This window comes from Microtus oregoni, unplaced genomic scaffold (genome assembly GCF_018167655.1).
Source record: "Microtus oregoni isolate MIOR12 unplaced genomic scaffold, Mior012 000019F_ref0000042, whole genome shotgun sequence".
NCBI lineage: Eukaryota > Metazoa > Chordata > Mammalia > Rodentia > Cricetidae > Microtus > Microtus oregoni.
Window position 1 is genome coordinate 37,720,664 of NW_024543078.1, and position 12,980 is coordinate 37,733,643.

The 12,980-nt window shown below is 42.3% G+C and overlaps 2 protein-coding genes across 16 annotated transcripts in view; one reads left to right on the forward strand and one right to left on the reverse strand.

Moving 5' to 3' along the window:
• The window catches only part of LOC121459396 (GATOR complex protein DEPDC5), a 124,494-nt gene that overhangs the window by 1,889 nt on the left and 109,625 nt on the right, over positions 1–12,980 (forward strand). For 14 of the 15 annotated variants that reach the window (XM_041669107.1, XM_041669106.1, XM_041669121.1 and 11 more), the window contains exons 3-5: positions 3,525–3,612; positions 5,235–5,281; positions 10,987–11,072. In XM_041669107.1, coding sequence (XP_041525041.1) covers positions 3,525–3,612; positions 5,235–5,281; positions 10,987–11,072 — 221 coding nt within the window. The remainder of the gene's footprint in view (positions 1–3,524; positions 3,613–5,234; positions 5,282–10,986; positions 11,073–12,980) is intronic. The other variant, XM_041669120.1, reaches the window with a different exon arrangement.
• Positions 9,182–9,571, reverse strand: LOC121459398 (60S acidic ribosomal protein P2-like). Its single transcript, XM_041669122.1, has one exon. The coding sequence runs from the start codon at positions 9,569–9,571 to the stop codon at positions 9,224–9,226; it is 348 nt and encodes a 115-aa protein (XP_041525056.1). The 3' UTR covers positions 9,182–9,223.

Genomic DNA, 12,980 nt, shown 5'->3' on the forward strand with positions numbered 1-12,980 from the left:
AGAACCCATACGTTGTGCATGCTAGCAAGCACTCTACCAAGGAGCAGCTCCCCAGTCCTCGTGAGTCTTTTTTACTTTAAATTTCATTTAATATTTGTTTATTTATGTACATGTGTGTGTGCATTTATGAGAGATAGGTGCCGACCTTTAGTATTGTTTCTCAGGAGCCACTCCCTATTTTTTCTTTCAGATACAGGGTCTCACTCTTTAGCCTTGACTGGTTTACAATGCCCATCGGGCTGGCCTTGAAGTGACAGAGATCCTATCCTCTCTTACAGAGAGATATCTTTGCCTACTAACTACTGGAATTAAAGGCATGTCTATCATGCCTAGCACCTTGTATTTTTATTTATTTCTTTTTCTTTTCTTTTTTTTTTTTTTTTTTTTTTTTGGTTTTTTCGACTCAGGGTTTCTCTGTGGCTTTGGAGCCTGTCCTGGAACTAGCTCTGTAGACCAGGCTGGTCTCGAACTCACAGAGATCCACCTGCCTCTGCCTCCCGAGTGCTGGGATTAAAGGCGTGCGCCACCATCGCCCGGCTTATTTCTTTTTCTTTACCTTCATTTTTGAGACAGTTTCGTGGTGGGTCCCGGAGCTTGCTGGTTAGGCTGGACTAGCTGGCCGGTGATGACATGTGGAAGTTCTGCTACATACCTTGGTTCATTATGTGTTAATTTGGAGTTAATTCAGTACTTACATGTTTAAAAACCTTTAGTTGTCAAATTATCTTCATATTTAGTCATATCAATCTCATATGGGGTTACCACACACTATTTCTTTTATTTATTTATTTATTTATTATGTATACAATGTTCTGTCTGTGTGTCTGCAGGCCAGAAGAGAGTACCAGACCCCATCACAGATGGTTGTGAGCCACCATGTGGTTGCTGGGAATTGAACTCAGGACCTTTGGAAGCGCAGGCAATGCTCTTAACCTCTGAGCCATCTCTCCAGCCCCCACACACTATTTCTGAAACTGGCCTAAACATTTGTGAAGAATAGATGGCTATTGAATAAACAACAGAGATTCCTTCAGCAGAGGAAATAACAAGAATACAGTGTATATGGTATATATATATAATATATGTATACATTATATATATATATATACTGTACTGTGTAGGTATATAGGTCTGTGGTTTATTTTTATTTTGGGTGTGTGTATACAAGACAGATGTAGCTTGGTGATATACCTAGGGATACAAATAAAATTCTAACCAGTATACCTATCAAATATAAAGATTGTGAATATGGCAAAATCTCTTGTCCCAAAGGAGTTCTTAACTTTATGAAATGATTAGCTAGCTGTAGTGACTTATGACTTCGACACCGAACTTTCCAAGGTTAAGACAGGAGGATTGCTTAAAGTTTGAGGCCAAGCTGCTGCAGAATGAAACTGTTCCAGCGGAAACAGAAAGGATCTAGATGTGGTGGTGTGTGCTTTAAATCCCAGCACACAGGAGGCAAAGGCAGGCAGATCTCTGTGTGAGTTTGCGGCCACCCTGGTTTACATGGTGAGCTCTAGGCCAGTTCACCATGTCCGAAAACAGCTCTAGACTCTGTCTGAAAACAAACAAAAATGCAAACAAAGAAAAAAAAAGAAGAAGAAAAAGCAGTAAGTAAAGATGGAGAGAAAGAAGAAGGAGAAAAGAAATGAAAGAAATAAAAAACGTGTACTTTCCGGGCAGTGGTGGCACAAACCTTTAATCCCAGCACTCAAGAGGCAGAGGCAGGTGGATCTCTGTGAGTTCGAGGCCAGCCTGGTTTACAAGAGCTAGTTCTAGGACAGGCTCCAAAGCTACAGAGAAACCCTGTCTCGAAAAACCAAACAAAAACAAAAACGCCAAACAAACCGTGTACTCAGGGAGCTTAGACAATGGGAGTTTGTCATGGGGACTTCACAGAGATTGGACTTAAAATTAACAATGGAACATTCTACATAAATCAGTCCTTTACTAGGCTGAATTTTATCAAGTATTTTATCAAGTACACTTGTAGTCTACCCTTATTTTGGGGCGGGTGGGTTTATTTATTTATTTGTACTGAGGATTGGGATTGTAGCCAAGGTCTCATGCTAAGCATTTAATCTATGCCCTTACCCCAACCCCTATAGTTTAAAGGTTGTTTTGAACCCCCATGTGAACTAACACTTGAAGTCTAGACTATATGGCTCGAGTTTTATAACATATAAGAGGTGGTGAGCCTAATTTAGACAGAAGGAACTCATTACCAGTAATGAGCTTTTACTGGCTGTCTACCTTTAGATAAGCCAGTTTGTCTCCCAGGTTTTTCCTTGCTCTAACAAGAGCTCCAAAAGATTTATTGTGAGGGTTTAAGACAGTGTTTTTAAGGGAATTCATTGCATATTACATAAATATAAGTGGGACCTAGGCTGTTTCCATCATGTGTATGACAGATTCACAAGTATTTTAGAGAGTAAAGTGATATGCCAGAGGTGTAATTCTCCGAACCGTGGGCTGCTTTTTCCATAGAAACAGTAAGAAACATGTGCTTGGAGACAGGCCTCTGAGCTCTGTCCAGTAAGATAGTAGAAGGAGCATGTGCTTGGAGACAGGCCTCTGAGCTCTGTCCAGTAAGATAGTAGAAGGAGCATGTGCTTGGAGACAGGCCTCTGAGCTCTGTCCAGTAAGATAGTAGAAGGAGCATGTGCTTGGAGACAGGCCTCCGAGCTCTGTCCACTGCAGCCCTTTACTGTCATGGCCCTAGATACCTTTGCAAAAAACTTTTTCACTTATTTTTTTCTTCTGAACTGAGGATGGAAACCAGGCTCTCAAGCATGATAGATAAGCACTTTATCTCTTGAGTGACGTCCTCAGCCCTATGCAAATCCTTTATTTGTTCTAAAACTAGATTTAAAATGGACGCTCAGAGAAAAGGCAGAACACTTGGTTACCTATGCATAAGCCCCTAGGTTAAGTTAGGACCTTATAAAATAGGAAAACAAACAGGACAAATGGGGGCTGGTGAGACGGCTCAGTGGGTAAGGGCACTTGCTGCCAAACCTGACCTGAGTTCAATCCCTGGGCCCCAAATGGTGAAGGGAATGAACCAACATTTGTAAGTTGTCCTCTGGCCTACACACACACACTTAACCCCCCCCCCCAAAAAAAAAGGTCCAACAACCCAGAAAACAAAAATCCAAATGGAACCTCAATATAACAACAAAAATAAAAATAAACATTGAGCGTAGTATAGCCTGCCCTGTGGTCCTGGCAGTGTGGGACCACAGAGACAGGAAGGTGAAAGGATTCAAAACTACCTTATAGGATGAGTTTGATGCTATCCTAAGACACTTATGTCAGTCCAAAAAGTAAAAATCGTGCCAGAGTTCAAACGTGAGATCTAGTAGTAACACAACATGATGGGGATGCTCTGTGTTTTTTCTCTGATGCTTTTGTTTTTTTAGAGGTATGTGGTAGAGATTCACCCCTACACCTCATACGTGCTAAGCCTGTGGTCAACTACTAAGCCCATTTGCTTTTAAAGTCACTGAATTGTCTTTCAGATGATGAGTTAGTCGTGAACCCTAAAGTGTTTCCTCACATCAAGCTTGGAGACATTGTGGAGATTGCTCACCCCAATGATGAATACAGGTGAGCAATTCAAGGATTAAGGGAACTAGGTACCCTGTTGTTTTCAAATACTATTTCAGTCTGGTCAGGGCTACATTGTAAGATCCTATCTCAGAACAAAACAAAAAATGCTTATGTGCCTGGTGTGGTGGCGTACACTTTTAATTCCAGAACTCAGAAGCGGAGGCAGGTGGATCTCTGTGAGTTCAAAGAGAGTCGGAGAGAGGAAGGGCTGTCACACAGAGAAACCCTGCCTTGAAAACAAATGAACAAAAAAAAAGCTCATGTCTAGGCTGAAGAAGTGGCTCAGTGGTTAAGAGCACTGACTGCTCTTCTAGAGGACCTGAGTTTGATTTCTAGCATGTGGCATGCCACAACCATCTGTAATTGTAGTCCCAGGGCATCTGATACCTTCTTCTGGCCTTCTAGGGCACCAGGCATGCATGTGGTGCACAGACCTATGTGCAGGGTAAAACACTCATATACATAGAAAATTTAAAATACATATATATTTATTTATTTATTTATTTTTTTTGGTTTTTCGAGACAGGGTTTCTCTGTGGTTTTGGAGCCTGTCCTGGAACTAGCTCTTGTAGACCAGGCTGGTCTCGAACTCACAGAAATCCGCCTGCCTCTGCCTCCCGAGTGCTGGGATTAAAGGCGTGCGCCACCACTGCCCGGCCATATATATTTAAAGATTTTTTTTTTTTAAATTATGGTTATGTGTGGTGGTACCCGCTTTAATTCCAGCAGCTGGGAGATAGAACCAGGTGAATCTCTTGAGATCATGGCTAGCCTGGTCTACAGAGTGAGTTCCAGGATAGCCACGGCTACAGAGAGAAACTGTCTCGAAAAAATAAAATTCTAGCTGAGTAGTGGTGGCGGTACATACCTTTAATCCCAGCACTTGGGAGGCAGAGGTAGGCAGATCTCTATGAGCCTGGTCTACAGAGTGAGTTCCAGCACAAGCTCCAAAGCTACACAGAGAAACCCAGTCTCAAAAAACAAAAACAAGTAAGAAAGAAAGAAGAAAAGCAATTTTTAAAAAGAATTAATTGTAGTCTGTGCATATGAGTACAAGTGCCCCCAGATGAAGAGCCCCTGGCTCTGTAGTTAGAGACAGTTGGGAGCCACTTGAAGTGGTAGCTGGAAACCAAACTTGAATCTTCTGGAAGAGCAACTGGTGCTTTTAAGCCACGTGTTCAGTCTCAACAACAGTTTTTTTTTTTTTAAAGTGGCCCATTTTTGTTTATAGCGTTGCTATAACAACTCTGGAAAGTCTTTTGTTGCCTTCCTTCATTTCCTTTCAGGTCAAGTGTACTAGTATCTTTGTTTCTAAGGAAGTTTTCTCTGGTTGTGGCACAAGTTACAATGTATTTTGGTTGTTTGTTTTTTGTTTTTTTGGGACAAGGTTTCTCTGTAGCTTTGGTGCCTGTCTTGGAAGTAGCTCTTGTAGACCAGCCTGGCCTCGAACTCACAGAGATCCACCTGCCTTTGCTTCCCAAGTGCTGGGATTAAAGGTGTGGGCCACTACCGCCCGGCCAAGTTACAATATATACTACATTATTAGTTCACATTTTGGTTGCAGGTAGGGCAAGCTTACCTCCTGTAGTCTCGCTCATCTTTGTTGCTTTCTTTTCCAGTCCTCTGCTTTTGCAAGTCAAGTCTCTTAAGGAAGATTTACAGAAAGGTAAATATTACCTCTCTCTGAGACTTTCATAGTTACTGCCTGCAAAACCTTTGAAACTTCTCTTGGAAATCTCAGGGAATAAGTGCCTAGCAGATTGAGTTTCCTCTAGCAAAAAAGAAGACAAATGAAGCTTGTGGGGGTCAGTGACTGCATATTCAGACACTACCCCAGGAGCAAGAGTTGGTACGTTTGCTGTCTTCCTTTACCTTTACAGCTGACTAAGCTTTAATCTCATCCAGACACCGAGTCAGATGAAAATTGCCAAAGAATCTCATTTGTTAGCATGTTGCAGGCATTGAAGAAACTACATTTAGAGCCAGAGGAAAAGGTAATTTGAACATGGGAAGTTTTATATTTAGCTCTTAAAAAAATTGATGGTGAATTTTCTAAGTAATATTTAATTATTTTCTGGGATGAGTGTATTGCCAGTGTTCTCTGGTCTTTGTGTTTCTAGATTCTTCCTGTCGTTTTTCAAAGAATAAGAGAGTTGCATGCAAATCAAAAAGTAGCAAGGGATTTTATTCAAAGAGAAAGTGAAGGTAGAGAGTAGATAAGTCAGTTGCAAAAGCCTGAGCAAGCATGGGACTGCAAGTACCTGGTTACTAACCAGGGTTTGCTTTTGTGGGTCCAAGGGAAGAGTCTGTCAAGAAAGGGTAGCTTTCTGTCTTGAGTGTTAGGCTTAGGTTGTGTAACTGCTCCTGTCTTCTTGTATGATGCATCTGACTTTAATCATATGTGTACCTACTTGTCCTACTTGTACATAGGCATGAGGTGATAAATAGGCTCTTTTCTCTAAATGTTTCCTCCTAAAACAGTTTGCTTACTGTGCCTGCACTCTAGGGACCTCAAGAAAGGGGAGGGGCCAAGAGATGTAGCTCAGTTAGTCAGCCTGCCCAGTATACACTGAGCCCTGGCTTCCATCCATCTCTGGAACTGTATAAAACAGATGTGATGGTGCTGGCCTTGAATCTCTGTTTCAACAAGAAAAAAAGAAAAGCCATGTGTGGTTTCAAAGGCCTTTACTCCCAGTACTCCGGAGGCAGAGAGGCAGATGGATCTCTGTTAGTTCAAGACCATCATGGTGTACAAAGTTTTTTCCAGGACAACGAGACTGTTACACAGAGAAACCCTGTCTCAATAAAACCAAACCAACCAACCAAACAAACAAACAAACAAAAACCACTTGCAAATAAATAAAAATGATCATACACCAGAATTAACCAGATCCAAAATCTGTACTCAATGAACTTTACTGTTAAAATAGGAATTTGGGACAGAAACTGGAAAATGTCACATTAAATTTTTCACGTTTATTACTAAATATATTTTATGTACTTCGCCATCACTAAAACAAAACAAAAAGGTCTGTGGCCAAATTAAACTTAGAAAACCAAGTAACTTCCTATTCTGTTTTGTAATTGTTTGTCACCTGCATCCAGTCCTTTCTCACCCCTGATATTCAACCTTTCTTATTCTCTTCCTGGTTTACTGTAGCGACGTGTACATTTGTTTACATATATACATATCTTATTGGCTAGATTCTGCTTGAGAAAGAGCATGCAGTTTTCTTCTTCCTGAGTCTTTATTGTTGTTATATACATACATACACATTCCTAAATTCTTCACTTCAACCTGCTTAGTCCATAGAATGTTACCTGTATGAACATGATCTCAGGAATGAGCATTTGGTATTGGATAAGCAAATGGAGGGCTCTTCCCTGTGGAAGACCAGTTCTCTTGCTCTTAGCATTCCACAATGGCCTGCTGTTTATGGCCTATGGTTGAGGTCCCTCAAACTTCCCCCTTCCATATTAGCATATTCCTTGGTGTATCATTGTTCAGGTCTTGTTTGCATCCATGTTGATGAAGCTTCATATGGGGAGCCTTTCTGACGTTTCTAGGACACACAGTCTAACAGCTAACTTCCTGTTCTCCTGGCTCTTAAATCTTTCTGATCACTCTTCCACAGTGATCCCAGAGCCTTAGGTGCAGGAATTGTGATGTAGATGTATCAGTTGTGACTGGGCACCACCCAGCCTCTTGTTCTCTGCATTTTGACCAGTTGTGGGTTTCTGTATGTGAGACCCTGTCTTAAAGAAAAAGTTCTTCCTACATTTACTTATGTAAGTATGCGTGTGAACACACACATTGGGCAGGATGAATGTGTGGACAACTTCAGGGAGTCACTTCTCTCATTTCACCATGTGGGTCCCAAGGATTGAACTCAGGTTGTCAGGCTTGGTGGCAAGTGACTTTACCACCAAATCACTTTGCCAGCCCAAATAACGGGTCATATGACATTTTATATGTGTGTGCGCGTATGCATACACACACACATGTGCGTATTTCTATTATATATTCCTTAGTATCCTCTCTTGTCTCTCACATCTGATAATCTTGTCCTCTTCCAGTGTATCTCCCCTGCTTTCAGGACTTTGTGTGTGACCCAGTGAATTTTATTAGGGTTGTTTACATGAGCATGGGGAGGATTTCTGTACAGGAGCATAGGCACCTTATCCATGGCTACTCCACTGGGAAAAATGTGTTTTCTTCCCTCTTCAACCATTGACTGTTTAAATCTGCAGAGATGGCTGAGGCCTCATGAACCTCTCCTCCTTTCATGACAGGGTGTTGACAGGTCCGATCTTGTGTAGGTAATCATAGCAACTGTGAGTTATACAGTGAAATTGTCATGTCATATCCAGAAGTTAGCATCCCACACTGTTTTTCCCACTTCTCTGGCTCCTTCTTCTGTGTTGCATCTTCCCTGAGCCTGTGGCTGGGCATGCAGCAATCATTTATTCTCAGTACTGGCCAGTTATGAATCTCTGCAGTCATTGCTGGCCAATGCAGAAAGAAGCTTCTCTGGTCAAAGCTAGTAGAAACGCGAATCTATGGGCGTACACATAGTTATTCAGCCAGTTTCAGTACTGTATGCTTTTAATTCCAATGGAGGCATGTAGATCCTGTGAGTTAAGACCAGCCTGTGCTGCAGAGTAAGGTTCTAAGGTAGTTTAGGACTACATAGTGAGACTCTGTCTCCAAAATCAAAATAATAATAAATAGAATAAAATAAAAATATAGTAATTTAGAAAGCAATCTATGTCTGTGGCTGATGGTACAGTCTATGGCTGAACATCTGCAGATGTTCTCAGTTTCTTCAGATCTTAGAAGCTAAGCAGTATTAGGCCCAGTTATTACTTGGAAGAAGCCAGTTTTGAAAGGCACATTGTATTCATTTAGTAAAACTGCAACCACAGATTTTTGCCAAGGTTTACAGTATCAGAAATGAATTCCCTCCTACTGTATTGTGTCAGATTGACTCTATAACAGACTTTTACTATTGCTCCATTGGACTCATCCTGCCTGGCTGGTTTGTGTTGTTGCATATAGATTCCGTAGCTGAGTAAGACAGTTGGTGATCCTTCCACCACCATGATGGCTAGTCAGCCAGGAGAAAGCTTTCAGCTCCGTTCCAGCTGGGTTTGTTTCTGTTCATTGCCCCAGGCCGGCAGTGCCTTCAGAAATAAGGTCAATTTATTATTGTCTCGTTTTGGGGAACAACCAACAGCAGTGGCAATTGCTTGTATTGTTTTGAGAATCTATGGAGTAGCTTACTTCTGCCACTGGGATTTGAACTTTTCTTAGGTTGCTCCTCCCACCTCCACCCAGGGCCTGGTGTGTACTAAACAATTTCCGTGCTGCTGAGTTACATTCCCAGCCCAGCCGCCAGATCCTTTTTGTTTGTTTGTTGTTTTTTTTTTTTGAGACAGAAGCCCTGGTTGATTTGATTTCATTATGTAGACCAGGCAGAGGTCTACTTGTCTGCCTCCCAAGTGCTGGGATTAAAGACATGTACCATCATACCTGGCTCAGATTTTTTTTTTTTTTAAAGGCCACTCAAGATACATAAAAAGGTTTTATTTGCAGGGGAGCACAGATTTAATCAAACAAGCCAAATCCCATGTCATCATCCGACTCTTCGGACTCCTCCTTCTTCTCTTCTTTCTTCTCCTCTGCTGCAGCTGGGGCAGAACCAGCAGCAGGAGCTGCAGAGCCAGGGGCAGCAGAAACAGCCACAGCTCCACCAGCAGGCACACTGGCAAGTTTCCCAACACCCTGGGCAATGACATCCTCAATGTTTTTTCCATTCAGCTCACTGATGACCTTGTTGAGCCGGTCATCGTCCGCCTCGATTCCCACGCTGTCTAGTATCTTCTTAATGTCTTTGGCGCTAGGAGAGGAGTTGCCCCCAAGGAGGGCAAGCAAGTAAGAGGCGACGTAGCGCATGTCGGCTGCTGCGGACCGGCCTCACGCGTGCGACCTCGGCGGCGTCAGGCGGCCTGGCTCAGATTTTTTTTTAAAAAAATACTTTTCATTTTTAAATGTTTTTGTTTTTTGGTGATAAAGGTCTCATGGTCCAGGCTGAACTTGCTGTGTAGTGAGGATGACTTTGAATTTCTGATCCTCTGCCCTCTACCTCCAGAGTGCTGGAATCAAAGGCACTTACTACTTCTCATTTTTTCCTGTGCCCTGCCTGACCTTAAACTCACTGTGTAATCCAGGCTGGTTTCCAGTTCAGGACAATTCTCATGTCTCAGTGTCCTAAGTACTAAAATTTTTCTCATGTGTGTGTGTACATGCACATGTACTACTCATGCCTGAATATATAAAGGCTAGAGGTGGATGTCAGGTGTCTTCTATCACCATCTCAATTTTTTTGCAATGGTCTTTTTGTTTGGTTTATTTTTGAGACAGGGTCTCACCTTGTGACATTTGCTAACATGGAACACACTATGTAGAAGAGACTGGCTTTGAATTCACAGAGATCTATCTGCCTTTGCCTCCTAAGTGCTGGGATTGCAGCCATACACCACCATGTTGGCAAGACAGTCTTTTGATGAGCCCAAAGTGCTCTGTTTTGGCTAGGCTAACTGGCCACAAGTCCAGGGATCCACTTGTTTCTGAACCCATTGCTAAAGTTCAGGTGTGTGCCGCCATGCTCGGATCTTACATGCATGCTTAAGATCAGGATCCAGGTTCTCCTGCTCATGGAGCAAGCAGTTTATTGACAGCCACCTCTCTAGTCCCCCACATGCAAGATCTTAAATGTTCGTCTCTTTCTCTCCTGTCTCTTCTCATTTCTCCACTCCTTTTTCTCTCATTTTCTTCCTTCTTCCCTCCACCAGCAAACTCAGGGACTCGTGTGCTGAGCATGTTTGCAACCACCAAGTTACACCTTTCTCTTCTAATTTTTTGATTGATTTATCTTACTTTGTGTATGGATGTTCTACCTGTATGCATATATGTGTATCATGCTCATTGCTGCTGGATCCCCTGAAACTGGGGTTACAGATGGTTGTGAGCCACCATGTAGGTGCTGGGAGTGGACCCAGCTCAGGTCCACTGCAAGAGCAACATCTTCTCTTAACCACTGAGCCACCTCTCCAGCTCCAGCTCTTTTTTGATGCAAGAACTGCTGAAGTAGCCCAGTCAGGCTTTTCAGTCCTCCTGCCTCGGCCTCCAAATGCTGGAATTACAAAGGGACCTGACACCGGGTGCTTTTCATTACTTTAAATCAAGTGTTACTGCTTGGGCTTGTATCACCTGTAGAGAACTGTTTAAAATTTCATGTCCTGGAAGGCAGAGGCCAAAGCAAATGATCAAAATGTGTTAACTGAACCAATTTTTTTTTTCTGTTTTAGAAACTATCAGTGTGGACCAGACTGTGACTCAAGTATTCCGGCTAAGACCTTACCAAGATGTCTATGTGAATGTTGTAGACCCCAAAGTAAGTTTTTGTTTTGGACTTTTTTTTGTTTTTTTGTTTTGGAAATTTCTTTTTATAGTGATTAACACCTATCCTCAAAGGTTAGGTGATGATGGAAATGAGGTTGTTAAGTGTAGTGCTATATTGTTAAGTGGTCAGATATAGGTCATTTAAACATTATTGGTATGTAGGCTGCATTTAAGTCCTCACTTTTTAAAGCTTGTCTTGCTGGGCGGTGGTGGTGCCTGCCTTTAATCCCAACACTTGGGTGACAGAGACAGGTGGATCTCTGTGAGTTCAAGGCCAGCCTGGTCTACAAGAGATAGTTCCAGGACAGGCGCCGAAGCTACAGAAAAAACACGTCTCGAAAAAACAAACAAAAAAACCAACCCCCCTCCCAAAAAGCTTGTCTTAGTTTATATAAAAGAATGTATTTATAATTTTCAATTTAATTGCTAATTTATATATTCTGTCCATTTTTTCTTTTTAAATTGTTTTATTATTTCTAAAAACATTTATTTATCTTTATTATCTATTTGAGTGTTTGCTTGCATGTATGCCTGATGGCCAGAGAGGCCAAAAAAGGATGTTGGATTCCCCTGAAGCTGGAGTTAGATAGTTGTGAGTCACCATATGGGTACTGGGAGTTGAACCTGGGTCTTCTGGAAGAGCAGTCAGTGCTCTTACCTCTGAGCCATCTTTTCAGCCCTTCATGTTTATTTTCTTTTTTTAGGCAGAGTCTGTTGTTTAGCTCAGCTGACATAGAACTTGATATATAGCCCAGGCATGCCTAGACCTGCTAGCACTCCTCCCTCAGCTTCCTGGGAGTGTAAGATACATCACTGTACCTGGCTTTGAGTTTTTTTCTTTTGTTTGTTTGTTTGTTTGAGTCAGGGTCTCACTATGTAACCCTGGCTGTCCTGGAACTAACAATGTAGACCAGACTGGTCTGCAGAGTGGCACTCTTTAGTAATAGGAGCGGCGGGCTGCTTCCCCGCCACGCGGCTAGTTTATACCCAAAATAACCACACCAAACTGTATTAATTAAATTACTGCCTGGCCCATTAGTTTTAACCTCTTATTGGCTAACTCTTTTTTTTTTTTTTAAATTTATTTATTATGTATACAATATTCTTTCTGTGTGTACAGCTGAAAGCCAGAAGAGGGCACCAGACCTCATTACAGATGGTTGTGAGCCACCATGTGGTTGCTGGGAATTGAACTCAGGACCTTTGAAAGAGCAGGCAATGCTCTTAACCGCTGAGCCACCTCTCCAGCACTTATTGGCTAACTCTTACATATTTGTTTAACCCATCTCCATTAATGTGTATCACCACTTGACTGTGGCTTACTGACATGAGTCTAACCAACGTCCATCTCAGAGAAGAGAGCCATGGCGTCTGCCACACTGCCTTCTTCCTCCCAGAATTCTGTTCTGTTTACTCCGCCTATCTAAGCTGCTGTCCTATCAAAAGGCCAAGGCAGTCTCTTTATTTAACCAATTAAAGTAACACATAGACAAAAGACCCTCCTACTCCACGAACTCACAGCGATAGATCTGCCTGCCTCTGCCTCCACAGTGCTGGGATTAAAGGCGTGCAGCACCACATCCAGGTTTGCATTTTTCTTTATTAATTGATACTTGATAGGCAAAATAATTATCCATAGGGTATGATATGCATTCTATAGTGAAATAAAGCGGACAGACCAATGGTATCTTTCAAGGCAGAGAGGCTTGCTGGAGCTCATCAATGTGAGGCAGTAACACCCTTTGTCAAACAGCAGCAGCAGGACTGAGGCACACAAGTGGTCCTCGGGGGCTCCTTTTCATGGCTGCTGCCATAGTATGTGCTGTACAAATGCCAAGGGCGTGGTTGAGTTGCCTTTGCTGCGGAGAATTCTGTGAGTTCTGCTGTTCAGTAATTGTCC

Excerpts from the sequence above, each read along its gene's own strand:
- LOC121459398 (XM_041669122.1), bottom strand. The coding sequence starts at position 9,571 with ATGCGCTACGTCGCCTCTTACTTGCTTGCCCTCCTTGGGGGCAACTCC.